General features: G+C 48.2%; 1 protein-coding gene across 1 annotated transcript in view; it reads right to left on the bottom strand.

Moving 5' to 3' along the window:
- Window positions 1-235: 235 nt before the first annotated feature.
- Window positions 236-22315, bottom strand: part of LOC113409588 (acyl-CoA synthetase family member 3, mitochondrial-like) — a 65148-nt gene continuing 43068 nt past the window's right edge. The window contains exons 6-7 of the mRNA XM_026663695.1: window positions 20555-20667; window positions 236-394 (exon numbers count right to left, since the gene is read on the bottom strand). Coding sequence (XP_026519480.1) covers window positions 236-394; window positions 20555-20667 — 272 coding nt within the window. The remainder of the gene's footprint in view (window positions 395-20554; window positions 20668-22315) is intronic.

Genomic DNA, 22315 nt, shown 5'->3' with positions numbered 1-22315 from the left:
ACACAGACAACCAAGGACTCAGCCACACACCCCAAAACGGAGTGATATGCCCACTCCCCACCTTCATTCTTCCTACAGCTGGGCACTGTGGCTGTGCCTTGCTTCCAGCCAGATGGGAGAGGGAGGAAAGATCTGCCGGGTGCCCCCTACTGACACCGATGTTGGCACTGCTCCACGAAGCAGCCAGCGGGAAGACCCCCGTGGAACAAACCGACTTCCCCTCCCTTCTTGCTGTTCATGCACACCCCAGTGGGACCAGCACAGTACCTGTTTTGAACCAGCCATCGGGTGTGAAAGCTTCTTTTGTTTCTTCAGGTCTATTCCAGTATTCTTGAAATACTGTAGGCCCCTTAACGAAAAGCTCACCTTCTTTGCCATCTAAGCCAGGGGTCACCTAGAGCAAATGGGGAACAAAGCAGTGACAAATATTCATACGTCAATAGTGATAGCCACCTCAGATTTCTACCCCTAAGCTACAGCTTCCTAAGCAACAAGGCTCAGAGAGGCAGGGAGTGCCTTTGGAACTCCCTTTGATTGTGAGCCATAATGTAACTCTTGCTTTAATTGAGGCTTTGGCTACACTGGCGCTGTACAGCGCTGCAACTTGCTGCGCTCAAGGGTGTGAAAAAACACCCCCCCGAGCGCAGCGAGTACAGCGCTGTAAAGCGCCAGTGTAATCAGTGCCTGCAGCGCTGCGAGCTACTCCCCTCGGAGAGGTGGAGTACATACAGCACTGCGAGAGCTCTCGCAGCGCTGGCGGCGACTACACTCGCGCTTCACAGCGCTGCCGTGGCAGCGCTGTGAAGTCCCGAGTGTAGCCAAGCCCTGAGAAGCAGAGAGAGGACAAAGTTCTAAGCTTATGTAAGCACCTCCTAGCTCAGCCAGGATTGATGTTTATACCTAGTTTACACATGAATTGCCATAATGAAAACCCTCATCTAGCTAGTTTGGTACCTGAACCCTGACAGCAGCCAATGGGAGCGTCTTCCAAAATCAGGGAGACACCTCCTTAATGCATCTGGCCAATCGTGAAACACCATCTCAGCAGGGAAATGACTTCCTGATGGAGATGACCATACTTTCTGATGCAGAAAGGCTGATGACCTTTGCATTTTTTACCATACCTAGATTCATAGGTTCAAGGGCCATACGGGACCACTGTGACCACCTAGTTTAAAGCAATTATTATTCTGTTAAGGTCCTTTTTTTAAATTTTTGATTCTTGTTAAATTATTTGCCTCAATAATATACTGCAACAGCCAGTTTCATGGGTTAATTATGCTATAAACTGAATTAAAAAATGTGATTCCTCTTGGGTGTTTTACTTTTGCTACTCAGAAAGCTCAGGTCCCTGCTTTTCACCCAGCAATACGGCTGAGCTGACTGCATCACACAGATGCCAAATGTCTGAGAAGGGATAAGAATTTACGAGCCTAACTCCTCACCACTAGCCCCACATTCCCATCCTCCAACCCGAACAAACAGCGTCTGACATGGATTAACTGTCTGCTCCACTACTGTGATGATTTCTAGGTTCAGAGACGTGACTGGAAGATGGATTCCCTGTTCTGCTCTGACATACAGAGCTACATGGAAACATAAATACAGGAGGGATGAAGAGTTACTTCAGGAGGTGGCAAAAGTTATTCACAGTTCTCAGACTTTGTAAATCAAAATGCCAAATCTAGAGGTAACACTCTCTCCTGGAAGAGAGGTTCATATACATCTATTATAGATTTGTTCTCCTTAACCATCCCCCAAGGAGGAAAAGTGCTTACCGCACTTTCAGTAGTAAGATTCTTTCCCTGTTGGAGATTGTCTGTATCTCTCTGGGCCAGCTGAGCTTGGTCCTCAATTCTCCAGCAGAGAGCAAGCTCCTTTGGCTTGACAAGCATTTTTCCTGTGGTGCCTCTCACCTAGCATCACGGGCTGTCTCCTACACCATGACATCAGTCGTGTCTTCTAACTTCTTGTGACCTGTGTTCATAGATTTCCTTTTATCTAATGGTGCATCTGAAATGCCCGGCCCGGCCTTCCTTGCTGGGGGAGCCAGTAGCAGAAGCAGTGCAGCAGCGTGAATGGTGTCTCTGTGACATCATTTGAGGAGGCCGTCGAAAGTGAGCATGACAGCGTCTCCCCATCGGTGTGCTGCACAGCTGATCCATGTATGCGGAGAAGGCGGTTTATTGAGTATGAATGTGGGGGTGGGGGACAGGGAGGTTCCTTGGCAATAAGAAAAGGCTCTTGCTGCTTGTGTCACATTTCCTGCCAGGGCAGGTGTCATGCACTGCTCTCGAGCCACCCTTTTCCATGTCTCCAAGATCACCATGGGTGTGCACTGCAGAGACTCACACCCAACCTTCCTGAGTCGGCAAGGCAGTTCCTGTCTCGTACGGAGCCTTTGATGGGGTGAAATAAAGATGACGAGAGAAGATAGCCTGAATTGGCCACTAGAGAGCTGTTGCCGACCAGTCTGTGTGTCTAGCAGTGACAGCGGCCAGCTTAGCCAGGATAATTTTGTGGGTTGGTGGATGGCTCAGCTTTTGAAACGACAGCTGCAGAGGACACCAGATGCCAGCTGTGCCACTTGGCACTTCCAGCAACCTGTCACCTGGCATGGGAAAAAAGTGAACTCCTGCCCTCCTGGGGAAGGCAGCAGAAGCTTCTCTTTCGACCTGTCACGGGATGCTTGGCCACGTCTTCCAAAAGACGGTAACCCTGGTATAATTAAGGTAACACCAGATCCAGAGAAATATACTCTGGGAGCACCCTGCAGAACACACAGTTTAATACGTCGGGTCAGAGCTGCTGACAGACCTGTGCGCTGGGAGAAAATAAAGCAAGACCAAAACCTACGCTTTTCTGGTAACCGGCCAGGGGGTCTTCAGTCTCTAGGTCACTTACTCAACCTTAGCCTGGATTACCAGAGACAAAAAGGCATTACCATCTGACAGCTGCTTGGTGAATGAGCTGATGGGTTTCATTTTAGTGTCCACAGCACGAGCACCTCTATCACCACTGGCAGTGCTCTGTATCCAATTTCTTTAGAGAGGCCAGGAATGGAAACTACTCCGCCACACTCCATTGGGGTCCCGCCAGGCTCGGTCTGAAACACATTATTGGGTGAGGGAAGGTAGCATGGGGGAAGCTTGCACTGCTGCCTGCTGTGTGGATAATTAGAAGGCTTCACTTTGCAGAGCTGTCAGGGCAACACCTTTCATTTTTTTGAAAAGGGACATGAGACAATGAAACGCGATATATTCTAGAGAGTGGCAGGTGTCCTTTCAGCTTCTGTCGAATGCAAGGCTACAGAGACACCTCAGCGTTCTGCAAACCTGCATCAGCGACGAATGGAACATGACGATCCCATGAATCTGAAGAATCACAGGAAGTTCACCAGACAAGATTGGACTAGTCTGAGCTAGAATGGTAACTCATCTGTCCCTAAAATGTATATAGCTTTATGATTGTGAGGATGCAGATGCATAAGAGACAAAAAGTGCAGTGACAGAGGTTGTTGTGGGCTCTGCTCATATACAGTCTACTCCTGAGGACCCTCAACATGAATATCCATAAAGGAAGTTTTTCAAATCACTTAGGTACTGTAGCTCTTGCAACACAGACAAGATACTGAAGTCAGTTCTCACCGGTGGGGCTGCTCTGATACACCCAGGGCCCTGCCTTATGGTGAATCCGTGGCTGTGGCTCCAACAGTGTTGGGGCTTTCTGGGCATTGTGTCCAAAGAAATGAAATAAAGTCTGAAACACGTAGCGCGTCAGGCTTAGCATCTCCACAAAACTGTCAAATGGTAACAAAGGTTCTCTACTGCAAAACGCCGGAAAGACCTTTTCTTAACCATGTTTGGTAACTCATTTCCCTAGGAAAGCCCAGCTTAGATGCCATGTGCAGTTTTACAAGGAGGTCTCTCTTCACTCCATTTTCCTGCTGATATAGCTGTGGCATCAGACAACAAAGCAAGTTATTCCAAGTGATTCGGTGACTCAGCCCAGAGTAGAGTCCCAGGCTCTAACCACTGGATAACACAGCTTCTTACAAATGATGCCAAAGAAGCGCCACTTTGGCTTTAAAAATAAACATTTCTCAACACACATGCTCCAATAAAACCAGTCTGAGTTTCAACTGGATCTAAGCACTCAAAGCTACAACTCAGCTAAAAATCTAAAAAAGACAGAATATATATTATTCCCCACATACATGCATTTAATTAATGGTCTGAGCCCCTGAAGTCAAGTCCTTCAGCTGAAAGGTTACCCCTCAGTTCCAGAAAGATGGATACAGGAGACACTGAGAATGACTTTCGAACTCACTAGTAGCTGCATTTGGTTCTTCTGCTGCTCCTACTTGATTTGATGTTTTCTTTTCTTAGATGTTGAAACAAAGACTGATGTAAATCAGGCAACATCAATCTCTCTAGGCACAACCCGTCCAGCACTCTACAAAGAATAAGCTGTGCTGCATTGCAGTGCAGGAATGTGCCTGGGCATTTTTACCTGTCCTTATAAAAGGTCTTTGCAGAACACCTGCCATGTCCCAAAAGGAAGGGAGGGCATATATCTTTAGCTGCATGGGTGAACAATCCAGCGTAGTATTTACCTGCACACTGCTCCTCTTTGCATGAATCAAACCTTGAACAGGCTCCAAATTTCTTGTCATATCAACTCAAATTTTGGCAGAGGCTCAACCCACATCTTATCTAGAGCAGAGCTCCTTGGCAGCAGGCACCTCCCTGTTGTGTAATTTAATGATGTTATGGCTGGCTTGCAAACAGTAAAACAGAAAGGCCGTGACGTTATCTTAATAGGATTTTGCTTGCTGAACTCAGAATGTCACTGGCACTGCTCCCCAGTGTCCAAAGAGGATGCAAACCACTTGAGTGCCAGCAGCTCTGTTGCTGGAAAACAGCATAAATTAAAATTCAGGGTTCAAGGTACTTATCAGTTACAACTGCTCACCTTCGACACAGGCCCAAATCATAGGCACACACCAAGCCGAACACACTGCTACATGTTTCAAATTCTGGGCTTTCACCGCAGCATCATACAGCTAGCTAGCTAGCTCCTCACTCTGTTAAATCTCAAAGGTATCCTTTGTTGATACACTGGATCTAAGTTACACGCAGCTGCTGAAAGCATCAGATTGCTAATTGCATAGATATCCTATTCTCCAAGTGCCATATTTTAATGCACGTTTCAACTGCTTTGTATTCTAGCAACTTTAACATTCAGACAGCGTGCCCTAGAAGGCTGGTGTTTGATAGCTTTCCACTGTAAACCGGATTCAGCAAATTGAACTGGACCTGCCGACGCACTAGATAAGATTACATTTTCCACACATGAAAATAAAAGGTTGTAATAAATCCTCTGAAGGAATAAATCCGGGTGATTATAAAATGCGTATTTTCAATGCTTCCATTTTACCTCTTCATTAGCCGGAAGCAACAGTGGCTTGTAAATAGGTGGGAGTTCCCACTTGGCAAGTAGCCCTTTGATTTGCTCAAAGTGGCCATTTGTTTTCCTGATGCACGCTGCCCCTCTCTGTAGGGACCCACCAGAGAGGAGTTTATAATGGACGTTAATGGAGTTAGACCTTTCATCAGAGGTAGCCTTGCACTATGGAGCAAAAGGGCATTGCACAAGCTTTTCACACAAAGCACGAAAGTTGAACGTGTGTTTCAGTGGAGTCCCGCTAACGCCCGGCAGCCACCCCTCACCAAGGGTCTACAGGCACCCTTTTCCCAATCAAGCGCCGGATGCATATGGCCCACAGTCCATAGGCTGCAGGCGGGGCGATCTTGTTTGATAGGCCTCGTAAAATCTTCTCACGGGGAAAGGCAGCTCCAAGAGATCTTGTGAGGCCTGTGTCAGCAGCAATCCCCTCCGGAAGCCTTTATGATGTCCATAGACGGTAGGCATGGGTGTGTTACACCTGGGTGGGGGGGCAGGAGAAGGGGTGAGCAGTGGAGGGGGATGGGAGGGGTAAGAAGAAAGCTTTTTTCTACTTCCAAAGCTTGAAGCACTTCACCTCTAGAACATTTTAGGCATTTCACATGGATAAAGAATCTGCCTTCCCTGTCCTTCTTGGTGTCCCCTAGTCTCCTGTCCTTTCTCCCTTGCCTCTTTTCCACACCACCTGCTTCTTCTCTATGTGCCCAGTGCCTTCACACTCTACAGTGCACCCCCTCCTCCTGCCTCTGCTGCAGCCCTCAAACCAAAACCACTGAGCACAACTCCGTGTGCACCCCCATCTCCTCCTCCCACTTTGTCACCCTGGTTTCCTATCCTCCTCTCCACGTCCCTCCATACATACCGCCCCTCGCCCCGGACTCTACCTCTCAGCACCAACCCCCTGGTTTCCTCATCCATCACCCTGCACCTCCGGCTCAGCACTTCCCGGATTCAGTCGCACGTCAGTTGCTGTGTATGTTTGTGAGACGAGCTCTGGGTAAGTGTGGTCTGGGCTGTAGCTGCAGGTCCCTCGAAAATTCCTTGTAGCAATACAGTCTTTTGTAAGTGAGATGGTCAACATCCTACTCCTCCTTGCTTCCTGGCCTAGCTCACTGATCTCAAAATATTCAGGCCTCAAACACAATATAAACATGTTTCACTCATGGACATGGATTTTATTGAAAGCAGGATGGGACCGGTATTCAAGCTGATGCTTCTCATTAATAACAGCACAGTGGGAACATCTTACATAGGAGAGAGAATTCCCCACTCACAGAAAAAAATCACTGTGACCAGCATTACCACCTCTACAGTGCACTGCACTGAATCAGTTCTGGACTTTCCTTTTCTTTCACTGGAAATTGAGGCTTTCACTAGATAAGAAGTAATTATAGATGAGTTCCTCTATAATTACAGTGCGATGAGAGTCACGCAACACAGAGTGCTACCGAATAGTGACCTTGAAGAGAAACCTGAGTTACAGGAGAATCTGCCTATGCTAATTAGGACCTGCAGAGATTCAAACTCAGGCATTGTGCACAGAAGGCAACATCATCTCAGCACACAGTAACTGAAGACAGTGATAATGCCGATGTTTTCTAGTGGGACATATGTCATAAATGCACCAGCTGTGCCCTCCACGATCACTGACACAACATGAAAAAAAGCAGCAAGATAATTTAAATTTGAAAAAAATGATTCTTCACAACATAGTCTCACGTCCACAATCAGTATTGTACTGTGCTGGCTAACCAGGCTTGGGGTGTTTCCTCACATTACATTTGTAAGTAAGTTATTTTGAACCAAGTAATCATTAAGCAATCCTGCCTTTTTTTAAGTGTCTAATAGGGAGACAAAAATTAGGACACGTGCTATAGTTATTTTACTAACACTCTCACAACTTATTATTTTTTTAAAACATTAGACCAGGGGGAAAAAAACTATTTGTAACAGAGCAAAAAATGTAGCTCAGACCCTTTGTACCTACTGTGCATGGTATGGCTGTACAATGCTGGCCACAGAGTTGTCTCGATGCACTGTATCCCACCGAAAACTAATTAACCATATGCCACTGCAGAAAAGAGCTGCATTTGGCCCATAATACCACCCAGAGGAGCTATAAAAAGTCTTCAGTACTGGGAGCTCACTAGCCAATGGCTGCTTCTATTTCAGTGGCCGCTTCTGCACGCTCAGCTCGATTTCTACACCTGCAGAGCAATGTTTGCCCACAAGGCCTAGTTTTAGAGCTCAACATTTTATTTCAATGACTTTCTCCCTGTCACCCACCTCCTCTTGCCACATCCACCACCAAGCTCTCGAGCTGGGCCGGAGAACAGGCAGAGTCTATGCAAAGCCTCGTTTACCACGTTGCTACACACTTCAATCCTTTCCCAAGAGCTTCCGTGCATTCGGCCCCTCTGGAGACATTCTCCAACTCATTGAAAGGGCATTAACTAATCTGAAGATTCCCAAAGTCAAGAGTGACTGCAGACCAGCGTGCTACTAATATATGAATCCCTTACTGTAATCCCTAGCCACCAGCTAATAACCCCTCCCAGGCCTAGCTATACAGACAGCCCAGACCAAGGAGGTACTAGCCTCCCATTTCCCTTCGCACAGATAGCCAGCTCGATGGGTCTTCATTCCCAGCATCTACTGGAGGGCCGAAGGAGTGGAAAGCCAACCTCCCCCTGTGAAAGGGGCAGGCCGGACCGGTGAGCTCTGCCTGAAAGTGCCATCTGTAGAAAGGGAGGACGGAGTGCATGGCTCATTCCATCACCAGCCTCTCGCCAAGGATGCCAGCTGTGGCTGTGGTTTTGGGATGCAGGCTCCTGTCCTCTACAAAGTGGTCTGAGACCATTAACTCATTTGCAGAAACCAGCTATCAGACAGCACCTTTTAATCACTATCTACCTGGGCCAGATTTCAGCTGATGTCCTAGTGGTAAAAGGTTCGCTAGCATATTACCAGTCTCCTAGGCAATCAGGTTTCACACAAATACATTCATAATTAAACATTCCCCATTAAGTTCCATGTTTTTGTGCAATCATTATCTTTTCTGTGAGCACTGAGTCCTGCAGCATCCTGCAGAAGGCAAGCAGGAGGCAATTTAGACACAGTACAATTTTCTTCTTGCTGGAGGAAGACAGATTTCTGCTCCGTAGGGAGAGAACATAGAGCAAAAAACCCCCAAACCCAGACTAATCTACAAGGCCACATTTCACATCTGTTTTTGCCATGTTAACTCTTCATAAAGGACTGGGAATAACACAATCAATTTACTTTTCATTTTGGAAGGTTATAAATTTAAAAGCAAAGGGGCAAAAGCAAGACTGACTCTCAGCGTTTTCACTTAAAAACAAACCCTGCACTTCCAGCAATTGCTACTATGTTTGAAACACAAAACGTTTTCCAGTGATGCTGATCTTTAAAAGTTACTGTACTGATTCACGCCAGATGATCTTGCAAGACCACACAACCAAGACTGAAAAAGGTCAATCATCTTTGCAATTATGTTATGGACAAAAAACTTCTTGATCTACATTAACCCCATAAATGAGAAGCGTAACGTTATTCCAGAAATGCCAACAGCTCCACGCTCCATCATGCCGTCTTTCTTGTTCGCAGTCTTCAGAAAATAATAAATGAGGCGAGATGTCAGCACATCTTCCCACTTCCCGTGCGCCGTTCATTAGAGAGAGATTTCTGAGGTGCACTTGCAATGCCTGTTTTGATTCCGCGCTGGGGGCAGGCAGCCAGTCTCTCTGAGAACCAGGCAGAGAATCAATTAACATCCTGCCACTGTTTGCTTTTCAGAAGCCTTACTGAGAAGTTGAGGTGGACAGAAAGGATATGCTGCAGGTGGTGGCCCCGCAGGTCAACGTGTAAACCGACCTTTGCAATCTGAGCTATGTCACAAGCGTGAGTTTGACAAGTCTCATCCCAGCCCACCTTCAAGAATACACAGCTCAGGTCATGTTCCACCCACTTCCCAACCCCATTCTGCCAGTGACCCCAGCCTCAATGCCCGCTCAGCTCCCTTCCCCATTCTTGAGGATTTTTTCCTTGTCTACCAACCAGAATGCCCTCCTGATCTCAATTCACCAAGTCACCATCTGGTCCTCGCTCAAATCCATCCGAAGGACTCACCTTCTCCTGCCTTGTTCACAGTAAGTTAAATGCAGGTACTTCAAGTTACTTCCTCTTGCACTAACTGTCTGCCTACCCACAACATGCCTGGCTCAAGCCAGTGCTAGCAGCCCCTCCCTTTCACTCGCACTAAATTCACTCACAACACTGATGAGAGAAACTTTAAACAAGCAAATGCGCAGTCTGATTTTTCTGAATGGGTCTCAGTTCACAAGGGATGAGAATTGTTTGAGAGCTGCATTAAACCCTCAGTGGCCTGGAGCGTTACCCCCTAACTCCAGCAAGGATCAATCTGTGACCCAAGAACCTCTTCCTGCCAACTGGAAAGGGGGTGCAGAGGGGTTACAGGGCTCTCTTGGGTCTGGCATGTACACTCTGCTGCCCCATAGAGTTCCACCTGAGGTCTCAAATAAAAGCTGGTGTCACACTGGCCATCAATATCATTGCAAAATGCCAAGTACAGAAGTTGTGCAAGAAATTCTGTATCTACACTGAAAATCCTGTTCTTAAAGTCTGTGTCTAGAGACCAGTCACCAGCAACGATGAAAAACAAGTTCTCTCTCAGACACGTAATGTTTATGTTGTAGCACAAGGGGACCCTGCAGGGTCTGAACAATGGCTGGGAATCATTGGAGAGATGCATTAAAAGCTCCGTGGCCTAGAGCGTAACCCCCATAACACCAGCAAGGACCAATGCGCTCTGGGATTTCCTCACGCTGCACAATGCGGATTGTGCTAGCAGGGGAATTTCAGGGATACAGTGAATAATCTGAGCCACGGCCCATGTTCTACAGGTCAATCCTCCTTAACAGAATAAAGGACAACTACAGTAAGTGGAGTTTCTTACACATTTCCTCCCTCTTTCCAGACTTCCAACTCCCGTCCCATAACCACACTTCGTTCTCTTGCTCCACCAACCAGTGAGCTGGGGACTAGCTCCCTCTCTAGCTGACTCCCAGGCTGTCTGTTGCACCCCAATAGCAGAGGGGACGTCTGGCCTAATGCAACAGCCACATGCAACACATCACAAACGACGCCCAGCAAACAATATTCTTTAAAAATGCCTAAAGATTTCCCAACAGTGATGGGTTTGCAGCTCCCACTGGTTTTCGTAATCAGAAATATCATGCAAGTGTCAGGCTGGGAAGGTATTTCAGTTACAAAACATTACCTCAAAGAGCACTATCCACACAGGTGCTTGCAAGCTTCCAAAACTACTGCATCTTAATAGAGCTGCTACTGGGAGCTTTGCAACTCTACCCAGTTGCAGCTGAGCAGAAGAATGCAGGATCTCCTCTCATGGAGATCATGTATAGTCTCCTTTTCATTGTAAACGAGCCCTGCAAGCTGCCATCATCACATGACCACCTTCCCCAGAAAGAGGCTTCTCTTCTTTCCACCCACTCACGAAATCACTCCCTCAGAGGAAGAGGCTTCTGCTTTCAACCCGCAGCATGACGTGTCCATCTACACAGCAGGAGAAGACTGCTCCCCGCTTTCACCCACATGCTTCAAGGAACAGACTGGTGCCCTTTGCTAAAACATACAGAAAATGGCTGTCCCCTCCAAACTATAACTCATCCCCATATGGAAAAGTTTGGCCTCCCCTTCTATCCGTAACACGGAGCTCCCGAGAGAAGGAAAAATACATTCCCTATTCGCAGTAAGTGCAATGTTTAATAAAAGAAAAGCACTGCACATATGTCGAAAATGTGTCCCAGGGCAGCTAGAAAGGCGAACAAACTGGCCAGCTTTCAGGATAGTAAAATATATGGCCTGACAATATCTGCTCCCCAGATGGGATGGCAACCCCCCTCTGTCTTAAAGTATAAACAGCCAATTTTATTTGTAACGTTCATTTAGAAATATGGTTTACGGCTTTGTAAACTAAGGCCCCTTAAAGAAATCAGCAATCTCAGAGGGCTTGTCTTCCCTCTCGAATGCGCGCAGCCCAAGACATCCTGGGCATGCTGCAGAGGACAGGTGGCCTTTTAGAGCGCTGTTACCCTTTGTACAGTGACCGGACAAATGGCATTGCGGGGCTCCAGGTGTGATTGCCGCTCAATGATTCCTGATCAAAACTGTGCAGTTTAGAAGTGTAAAAATGTTGTTTTTAGTGGTCAGTGCAGCAAACTCTCCCCGAGACCCTTCCGTTACACACCTCAACACCAGGAATCTGGAATCTGCATTCAGAAGGTAATTTAGCGACCCCAGCTCCCTCTCCCAGACCTGGGTTGGTTCTGCAGGGCTAGCTGGAGAGAGAAGGAGCAAGAACTTATTGTTGTCAGAAAAGACAGGAGATGCGACTGACCATACAAAGAGAGCAGAGCCAGACATTACGCTCCCAGGGGCCATGTAAACACCTGGAGAGACAGACGGAACCAATCACACAAAGATACTTTTCTGACCATGCTCTCATCTGGGGCTCAGTCCTGCAAGGTGGTGAGCACCATCACCTTGACTGGCATTAAGGGCGCTCAGGCCCTCAGTATCTTGCAGGATTGGGTCCTTGAAAGGCATCCTTGCAAGGAAGCCTGTACTCTTCACAGGTGAGCTCTTCATAGGGGGTGTCAGATACCCTGGTAACCAAGCAGCTCCTCCCCTGACTCTGTGAAGACTTTAGATCAATACGAACAAGAGACACACCTCTTGTACACGCTGACATAGTGAAGGCAGAGGAGGCAGCCCCTGATGGTGGGATGTGTTATCTGGGGTCTGGCGACGACCCACAACCCTGCAGCTCCTCTTCTGTGCCTATACGTAGGTGTAGGCAGCAGTCGGCATGCTCCTAACAGATGGCAGAGACCGGAAGGGGGGCCAGGGGGAGGGGCCAGGGGACACTGGCGGCTGTGTGGGGAGGAATGACCAGAGCAGCGCCGGTTCCCATCCAGAACGACAGCTTGCATATGGATAAGCAACGAGATAATTACAATCTTGAAAAAAGGGAGAAGCAAAGCCCCACTGCTGCAGCGTCCTCCGGCTGCCAGCGCCTCGCGACCCATACGTCCCGCGTAGCTCTCTTTGCAGCCTCATCATAAGGAAATTACTTGCCATAAAAGCCCTGGTTAGAGTGTAGCATTATATACAGCTGGGAAGCCATTTAGCTATTGATAGACCCCTGTTGTCAGGGACTGGGGGTTGGCTCTCGTGTAAGTGAGCAATTTGGAAGGAAAAAAACCCCCCCTCCCCTCGCCCCCCCAGCCCCAAATAAATAAATAAAAAGAGAGAGAGAGACAATACCCGTTACGCTTACAGGGTTTAGAGGCTTGTGCCAGCTGGGAAGCTACAGCATATGAAATATGCATTGCACGGAACAAAACAAACTGAAATACTCAATGGTGGGGAAAAGTAACCCTTTCCTGTATGCAGTGCCCACGCCACAGGGGAAGCCAAAGCCCTCGTGTGAGCAAAGGTCACAGGTGCAGGACCAAAGAAAAGTAGGAAGGAAGCACCCAAGTCTAAAGAGGAACCGTTAGTGGGGGGTTAGAAGGCCAGGAGAGTCGTCCTCTTCACCTCTCTGGTTACGCTCAGCACTGAATTAGCACTGCACATACGTCTAACCCAGGCCTGGCTCAACCCCACAGGCATAACGGGTAGCTGCCTTGGGCAGATCATCATTCAGTGACTGCTTCTTGTGCAAGTGGCAATGGCCACGATGGCGGTGATGGCCTAGCTCGTCTATAGCAGCCACAGGTTCAGAGCTGCCGCTGTCACAAAAGACCAGAAACCGATCCATTCTAATAATCAGAACTGGCAATTCTGCACCTCTAAGCCCTACAACTCTCCTCCGAAGATCTCAAAGAAACACAAACCCTCGCAGCTCCTAGTGAGGGATGTCTAGGGATCGCTTTACCAACACAGAAATGAAGCCACTTCTCAGCTGGAACGTGGCAGCGGTTTAACAACATTTAGCAATGCTACACAACTGCTTAGGAGAGGAAGCGAAGAAAACAATGTCGAATCAGAAGTGCAGAAGACATTCAGGGAGCCAGACTTAGCCATGACACCTGGGTTTATACACCTGTTCACAGAAGTGCCTCAGGGTGCTTAAATACTAAAAGGAGTCAGGACCTTCTTTGCTTGTTTCACACTGCACCCCCAGCACCTGTTCAGGACTGCCTCAGAGGGCAAGCTCCACCTACTGAACCAGCACTGCCTGAAGCACCTAGGTTCCTCTCAGAGTACGCCTGCAGGAAATCTCCTTTAATGTTGCAATCCCATCACACCCCAGCACTTCAGAGGGGCTTCGGTGACGCATTCACTGGGGTTGCCAGGTTAATGAGCTAAGCCACATTTGCTGAGAATTTACTATGGGGAGAAATGAAAACTATCAAAGCAAAACCTGTTCTTTTGGCCTTTGCCATACGAGGTACCACTTAACTCTTCAGCACCATGTCCAGGAAAGAGAGGTAATGCGGGGCCTTGGCTCTCCAGCAACATTCTGGGAGCACTGTGTGAACAGCCCTGGGCCAACAGCGATGAAGGAACCAAGAGCCGTGGAGTTGATTCCGAGAGGGAAATCTAGGTGGCGTGCATCGATAAACAGCCGGCATTGGCAGGAAGTGATACGAAGAGTCAACCAGCAACAAACCCAACCCAGAACTGCTCTTCTCAGACTCTTCCTGCTCAGAGCAGAGAGGACTAGAGATAATCACTGGGGTTAAAAAGAAATCCTACTGATGGAGCCATATGTACGAATGGAATCCAACACTCTAATGAAGGGAAAGGGGAAAAAAAAAGAAGGAACAAAGAGATGCAGCAAAATTTCATCTAAGTAGATTATTGATCTTCAGGGCATGCCAGAAACCAACTCTGCAAATTACATCAGTCCCCTCGCTGCAATATTACATAGTTACCAGACTGCAAAGTGGCAATATTCCCTCACCATCCAACACTACCACACACCCCATACCCATCCCTATACCATCTGTGGTGGACGAGATAGTATTTCATCTTTGAGAGACGTCTCTGAGTTCTGTTTGCATCCTTCCCTTCAGCCAGAAGCACAAAGGTGTCTGAAGGGTGAATATTTAACAGAAAGCAACACAACCTCCCTTGCATTTAACAAGATGAGGCTGGCTATGCATGGCATTGGGAACAAATGGCTCAAAGAAACTCTGTCGTCTTGCTTCCTGAGGCTGGGATGGCCAAACACCAAGCAGGACAAGGCAATGACCTTGTAACACTTTGTACAGCTAAGAAAAGAATCTGTAGCAAACAATTTACTTGGCACATGCAGCTTCTTTTTGCTGCTTGCGGAAAACAGAGAGGACGGAATGGTTCTGATTATTCATACGGCACAGCTGAAGTGTGACTGCCTCGTGGACAGCCCCGATAGTCTGCCTACCCCCAATCAGAAGGATCACCTTCTCATGGGGAACAGGGTCAGAGGATCATTGTGGGCCTAACCATCACAGCTTCTTATTAGCACACCCCACAGTTAGTCACTTCCAGCCCTGCTGACAGCACCAAACTCATCCTTAACCCTTTGCATGCTCTCCAATGTAGTGTACAATGTACATAAGGGACACGTCTTTCAGCACAGCCTGACGTCCCTACAATGGCCAGGAGTTACATTTCTACAGCGGCAGCATTATTATTGGTATAGTACCACTGAAGAGCACTGTGCTTTTTATATAGGAGAGGTCCTTGCCCGGAGTCGAAGCAGAGAATGTGCTTTATTACATTGTTATGCTTTAAGCGTTTATTTCCTAGCGGGGGATGAGCAGGCCATTATATGACATTTGGTCATTTTTCACATTATCAACATCAAAACATCTAGCAGTGCCCAGAGCTAGGATGGGAGCTTACGGATGGATTTATCAATCAAAATCAAATACAGAAATAAATGGAGAAGGATGGGAAGCAACCTCCTTTCCGATGTTGTGTGGGCTTCGTTCTTTAACCTGTACCAGATTGCCACGTTTATTGTTCTTTAACTCTTACCTATCTGCCTTTTTTCATTACTTTGCCCTTGCCTGACTTCCTTTTCTTTTTGGCTTAAGTCAGGGGTGGGCAAACTTTTTGGGCCGAGGGCCACATCTGGGTGGGAAATTGTATGCAGGGCCGGGACAGGGGATTGGGGTGTGGGGGGGGGGGGGGGGGGGAGGGGGGGGCGCAGGACGGGGAGTTGGGATGCAGGACGGGTGCGAGGTACAGGCAGGAGGCTTAGGGCAGGGAGTTGGGGGGCGGGGTGCAGGCGGGGTTGAGGCTTCGGCCCGGCGCCGCTTACCTAAAGCAGCACCGGGGTGGCAGCGGTGTGCACCGGGGCCAGGGCAGGCTCCCTGCCTGCCTGCCCTGTCCCCGGCCCCGCGCCGCTCCAGGAAGCTCTGCGGCCCCTGAAGGAGGGGGGCAGAGGGCTCCGCATGCTCTGCCCTTGCTGCGCCTCCAGGTACCTCCCCCGAAGCTCCCATTGGCCGCAGTTCCCCGTTTCCGGCCAACGGGAGCGGCGGGGCACGGTGCCTGGAAGCATGGGCAACGCACAGAGCCCTCTGCCCCCCTGCCCGGGGGCCGCAGGGACGTCATGGTGCCGGATGCGTCTGAGAGCGGCGCGGGGCCCACGGCACCACTGGAGGCAATCCCGCAGGCCGGATCCAAAGCCCTGAGGGGCCAGATCCGGCCCACGGGCCGTAGTTTGCCCACCCCTGGCTTAAGTACATGGATCTCAAAGTCCTCAGCACATGTTAATTATGGCTCTTAACCCTCCAGTGAGGGAGGGAAGTAAATATTTTTATCCCCATTTCACAAAAGGGGGGAACCAAGGCACAAAGAAGGGAAGTGACTTGCCGAAGTGGCGGAACCAGGGTTGGAACCCAGGAGTCTTGGCGTCTGAGAGTCAGAATCCTGATCTCTGGGAGAGAGCCATGGCGGTCGGGAAGCCCCTCGTTTCATCGCGTATAAACAAAGCTCAGCATGTTTCCCTTTGATTGTCGCGGGGAGATGGGGATTTGGGTCTTTTCTACTTTAAGCATGTTTCACTGAAATACTCTCTGGTGATATAAATTATTAGACCAACGTGTACCCAGCATGTCAGCCCAGGAACATGCATTAGTTGAGGCTTTCAGTGTGTGACTGCAGCAGGAAGGAGTTAAATTATATTGTTAATTTAGGACATACACACACTTTCTCTCAGTCTCTGCCAAGGCCACTGCCGTTTCCAGCGGAACAGCTGCATAGTGAGAGTCTCTGAGCTCATCGGGTGACTAGCACCTGGCGGACAGCACACCCATGGACTATAAAGTCATGCTGCTCAGGCTGGCTGCTTCCACGTAATAACGATATTAAACTCCTGGCATCTCAGTGATTTTATCTACGGAGACATGCATTCAAAGCAGCACCCACACTGCCCATCTTGGTCACTTCCTGACAACTACAGTAGTACGCTGCTGCACTTTGCCATTGGAAATAGTCTGTTAGCAATGGGACAGACTGGAAATACCTGTAAGTATCAACAAACAAAGCCATCTCTTAGTTCAGCCCCATTAGCACAGGGGGTGCTCAAAGGATAGGTATAAGCAGATGGGACAGTCTCCCTTGCAGTACTCAGAAACTTCCAGCCAGGCTATGGAAAAAACAGATTGAAAGGCTGGGCAAAGGGGCAGTGCGTGAGAGATGGGGACAGCTGTTTGGACTCACACTAGAAGAATGATCAGGACAATACCCAGAGGCAAACATCTCTGTCTCCCTGTACGTTCCGAGTCAGACATCTTGCAAACTCAGCAGAACATTCAAAAGGCCCTAGGGAGACTTTGATGGAAAGTCAGCCTCTAGCCAGGCATCAGCTAGAGGCTTGGGGCCAATTTCAGAGCTGGGGTAAGCAAGTGCAGCTCCCAGTGACTGCAAATGACATTGAGACTTCGATATGTGCTGCGACCGCTTACATCAGGGTGGAGTTTGGTTGGCAGGATATACGGTATGTGGCACCGAATGAGGGAAATGCCCAGTGATGGATAATTGGGAGGAGGTGACAGGCAGGTGCAAAGGGGTAAATGATGGCCCCTGGTGTGTAAACCCAGCCAGCTCAGAACTATACAGAGTAGTACAAAGCCTCACTTCCCTGAAACCACAGGAGGACGTGAGCCAGGCTTGGACGACTGAGGTTTAGCTACATGAAGTCTGGACTCCCATTCTCCTCTGCTTCCCCCTTAAATAAAACGAGATCCAGTGCCCCCACAGGGACTAGCAGATAGCCCGGGTGCACCGCCAGCCTAGCTTTGGTCCAGAATTTTGCAAAAATCAAACAAAAACCACATATATTTTGTTCACCTGTACATTAAAAACAGTGACCACATCTCACCCCGGAGGCGATTGATTTCTGTAACGGGCAAAGGAGTCTTATATTCTAGATCTAATTCGGAAAGAGCACTGGGATTCTTCCGGGTGAATAGTGGTAAGGGCTCATTATTAAAATTGTACCGGACAAATGGTTTACATTTCATGTCCCCACCCAATGCAAGTGAAAAAGGACCGACATGTAACTCTAAGACCAGGAGTCAGAAATAAGAAAGCAAACAGATTTCCAGGCTCTCTCTAGCAAAGACATGACAAAAATGGGACACAACTTCTCACATGTTAAACTGCCCACAGGGTCATTTTAAGAGTCCTCTACTCTGCCCACCTCTCAGCAAAACAAGGTCATTTAACGCGCAGGCCAACAGTAATTACAGCTAGCCGCATAGTAAGTCCCTTTCCTGCCCAGATCTTCATGCTGGTTTTGCTAACAGACAGGCTCTATAACTCTATCAAGGTGCCAGAATGCCCTGACAAGCTTTCACTTTTTTTTAACCTCTCTTAGTTAATCGAGGGATTTTTTATACAAATTAAAAGGAGTCACATAGTGCTGGCTGCAGCGTGGCACACTGAGGGTAGATGCAGTCTGACCTCCCCACACACAGCTCTTCAAATGGATTTCAATCCAGTTATGCCTCTCCCTCACTGCTTTTCCAGTTCTGGCCTTCTCACTGTACAGATGCACCTCAGTCCCAACCCACAGCAGCCCCACCAGCTCTTCCGGCCAGGCTCCAGCATAGAGAACCACCTCAATCGTGATTTACAGGAGACAGAGTTAAGAAGTTTTCTTTGAGCTTGTCACCAGTAGTTACGTGAGCAGTGTAAGCAAGTATTTCCTGTGCTCATCAGGAACTCCGCTAGAACCCCTGGCATCCACATGGCTACAGGAGAAACTAACCTGGTTTACTAGAGAGTCCAGTAACTCTGTCATTCCTTCGTCTAGGACCAGCTTTCAAAGACTGGCCTCCCTGCTTTGTACCCACACATAAGTGGTTGCTGGTGTAATTCCTCTCACATACACACTTATTTACTTGAGCGAGCCTGCAGATCCCGTGGTTATCGATCTACAGTACGTGACGTGAATCGCACCTACAATGAGGGCACAAAAGGGAAGCCAGGTGAAGGGCACCCTGGCAATTGGGGGGTGGGAAAGAGGAGGAAGGTGTTGTGTCTAAGATGCACTCTGCCTGCTGCTCCAAACCTACATACAGATGTCTGGTCTATACGCTGCAAGCTCCTTAGGGCAAGGACAGTTACTTGTTTGGTCTGTAAAGTGCCACACATGGAATAATCAAAGAATCCTAGAAATGTAGGACTGGAAGGGACCACGAGAGGTCGTCTTTCCAGTCTCCTGCAATGAGGCAGGACTAAGTATTAGCTAGACCATACTCTGACAGGTATTTGTCTAACCTATTCTTCAAAAGCTCCAGTGACCACATAATAATAATATAGCATACAATAAAGAGATGAGACTAACGAGTATCAGTGCGTCACTAGGGATAGCAAGAGTGTCTGCCTCTTTCTGGGTCTCTGGGGAAGGGGAGAAGTGTTTTCATAATTTTCACTGAGAGCAGGACCCAAAGAGCAACCCAATACCAGTGTCACACTGTTGTCATGATCTTTACCCAAAAGAGGCATGTAATAGATCACTGGAAAACTAATAACTCACTGATTATTAATATTCTTGCATGATTTATGCACGGTTAATCCACACAGAATTTTACAGATGTGCTGGAAATACGTAACTAAAATGTGTTTACACCAGGCAGGTCAGGGCGAGTTGATAAACAGGGTTTCTCCAGACAAGGAAAGAGGCCAGCACCTCAAACCAGGTGTGTCCAAATTCAATGGGCTATTCATTGGAATCGGCGGTTGCAGGAAGAGATCATTGCATTGTAAAAATCATCAGCGGGGGAGGAGCTAATATGGAGCCTACACCCAGCAAGGAAAAGGAACCGGATCTGGGGGGAGAGAACCTCTAAGTTACCCTTCACCTGAGGAGACAAAGGACCCAAGCACTCCGAGCTCTGTGAAGAGTCCTGGCTAAAACATGGGTCAGCCATGCTGGAAGAAAGACCGGAGAGACAAACTTCTTTGAACAAAGGACTCTAGTCTAAGGACACTAGTTAATTTAGATTGAAATCCTAGAAGCATTTCCTTACTTGTGTTTGTTTGTAACCATTTCTATCTTTATTCCTTACACCTGATATCACTCAAACCTACACCCTCTTATTCAGAAACTTACTTTACTATAAACCAACCCCAGCTTTGATTGAAGTGGAGGGTTAACCCATCCCAGTTACCTTACTAGGCTGCTGTGTTCTCGCCCTTTAAAGGAGTGGCAAACTTGCTAGAGTTTTGTGAGTGCTACAGTGAGAGGGACTGAGCACCGCAGATACCCGACTCTGAGGGACTCGGGAATCGGGGTTTACTAATTACTGCAAGGCAAGATTTGGACTAATGGGAGTCCTAGCAGTTTGCTGGCAGGGCAACAAGCTGGTGTGTCAGGGAGCTGATACACCCAGCTTAGCATCAGTGAGGCTCCCACTCGCTGAGGCTGGGAGAGGTAACGCAGCGACTCAGCTCTGGGAACCCTAGCAGATTGTCACAGAGACAAGAGACAGAAGCAGACAACATGGCTGCATGCTACCTTTGTGTCACGTTCATCTCCTTGAGCGTGGATGGTGTAGGAAGGACCTTCCCTGCTGAAGCGCTCCGTGGCAATGCGCACTTCCACCCCTGGCAGCGGCGTCCCCACAGATCCTGGGAAAGGAAACAAGGGGGAATGAGAGAGAGTTGGGTGGTACACAGAAGAAAGGGACTGCTCTTCTGCAGCTGAGCTCTGCAGGGTGGCACTGTGCAGCCACAGAACAGGCTACCCTCTACGGAGACAGCGATCACATGAGGTGAAGCAAACACACATCACACACAGGCTTGCAAAACCTTCTCCTATGTTATTCAGTCGTTCACTGAAGGAGGCACTGTAGGAAATGCCTAGAAAAGCGAACATGTCTCCATATCGGAGTAGGTCCCTTCCAGTCACTCTCTGAGGTCAGACCAAACGTCCGCACAGCTTCGTAGCTCAGTAATGAAGCTGTGTTTTAAAAAAAAGGGGAAACAAGCATACACATGAAAAGAAAGAGCACGGTGATTGTTATAGCTGCTCTTGGCTTCTTACCACCCGGACTTGACAGGGGAAGCAAAGGCACAGAGATGTAAGAACTGCCAGGGATTATCTCAGTTTTGTTTGCATCAATATGCTGCGTATAAAACACCAAAGGGGAAAAGCAGAGTTCAAAACCCATTATTATTCTACAGGTTTCAGTTTTCAAAGCCAAGAAATCGGACAGTGTCAGGAACAACTGCCTATGGTCCAGTGCCCAAGTGCCTCCAAAAACTGCAGACAGCAGGATCCTAACTATCCAGTTCACGAAATGTCCTTCTTGGCTAACCCACGGAGAGAAACAAGGCAGCTTTGCTGCAGAACTCTCTAACCCCAAGGCACTGGCAAGCTCATTCAGTGGTGGCCTTGGTTCATAGTGGCACAACCCAAGGTTGTAGGTGCTGTTTGTGGTTACACAAAGGGCTTGAACTGTGCATCTCATAAGCACGCGCTGGTAGAAGGCTTTGTCCTCACTTCGATACTTTGTACCTTCAACTCCTGCGATTTATATGACAGTGAATGCTGAAGTCTAAAGCTGAACGGGCAATGGAGGAGAGGTCAGCTGCGAGTGCTCTGCGGGTGGGGAGCACGGGACATGTCTGTGTAGAAATTCATGACATTACACTTCACTGAACATTTAATGGGATAAATAGTTCTACAGACACTAACTAGGGAGCCGGAGTTTTAAAGGCACCCAACTGATGCTTTATAAAGCTGCCCCTAGAGTTCCAGTCCAATGCTCAGTGTCACAATTAGCAAATTCCACGCCAAGCTTTCCAGCTAGCAAGGCTGCTTTCCCTGGCTGGCAGAGAGAGGGGACAGCAGTGGTGAGGAGTTATTAGTCTGAATATCTGAGAAACTGGCAGTGGAAAGTGATTATTTTTCTAAGCCAGGTTCAGCGGCAAGCAGCTTCATGTGCCGAGAGAGAAGAGTTCCATGCAGACAACATCGGTGATCAAACAGAATAGGATTATTTCACTAGGAGGCAACTAATCTAGGCAAGTGATCCTGAACCCTGACCCAGTACACAGCCACCCACTCCCCAGGGCGAGTCAGATGAAAGCAAACAGAACATGGAGGGCATTCCATGGGTGATCGCAGCACATAGCAGGTGGTGTTACCAGGGCACCAGGCTGACGAGGGCAGTAATTCCCTTGAAACGCTTGGCCTGGTGTATTTCACTGTGGTTAGGAAATGCAATTAGATGCAAAAATGATACAGAATGAGACACACATTTGCTGGGAATTG

This window comes from Terrapene carolina, unplaced genomic scaffold, assembly GCF_002925995.2.
Source record: "Terrapene carolina triunguis isolate 2854851 unplaced genomic scaffold, T_m_triunguis-2.0 Scaffold33891, whole genome shotgun sequence".
NCBI classification, from domain to species: domain Eukaryota; kingdom Metazoa; phylum Chordata; order Testudines; family Emydidae; genus Terrapene; species Terrapene triunguis.
This window is presented reverse-complemented; position numbering and strand designations above follow the sequence as displayed.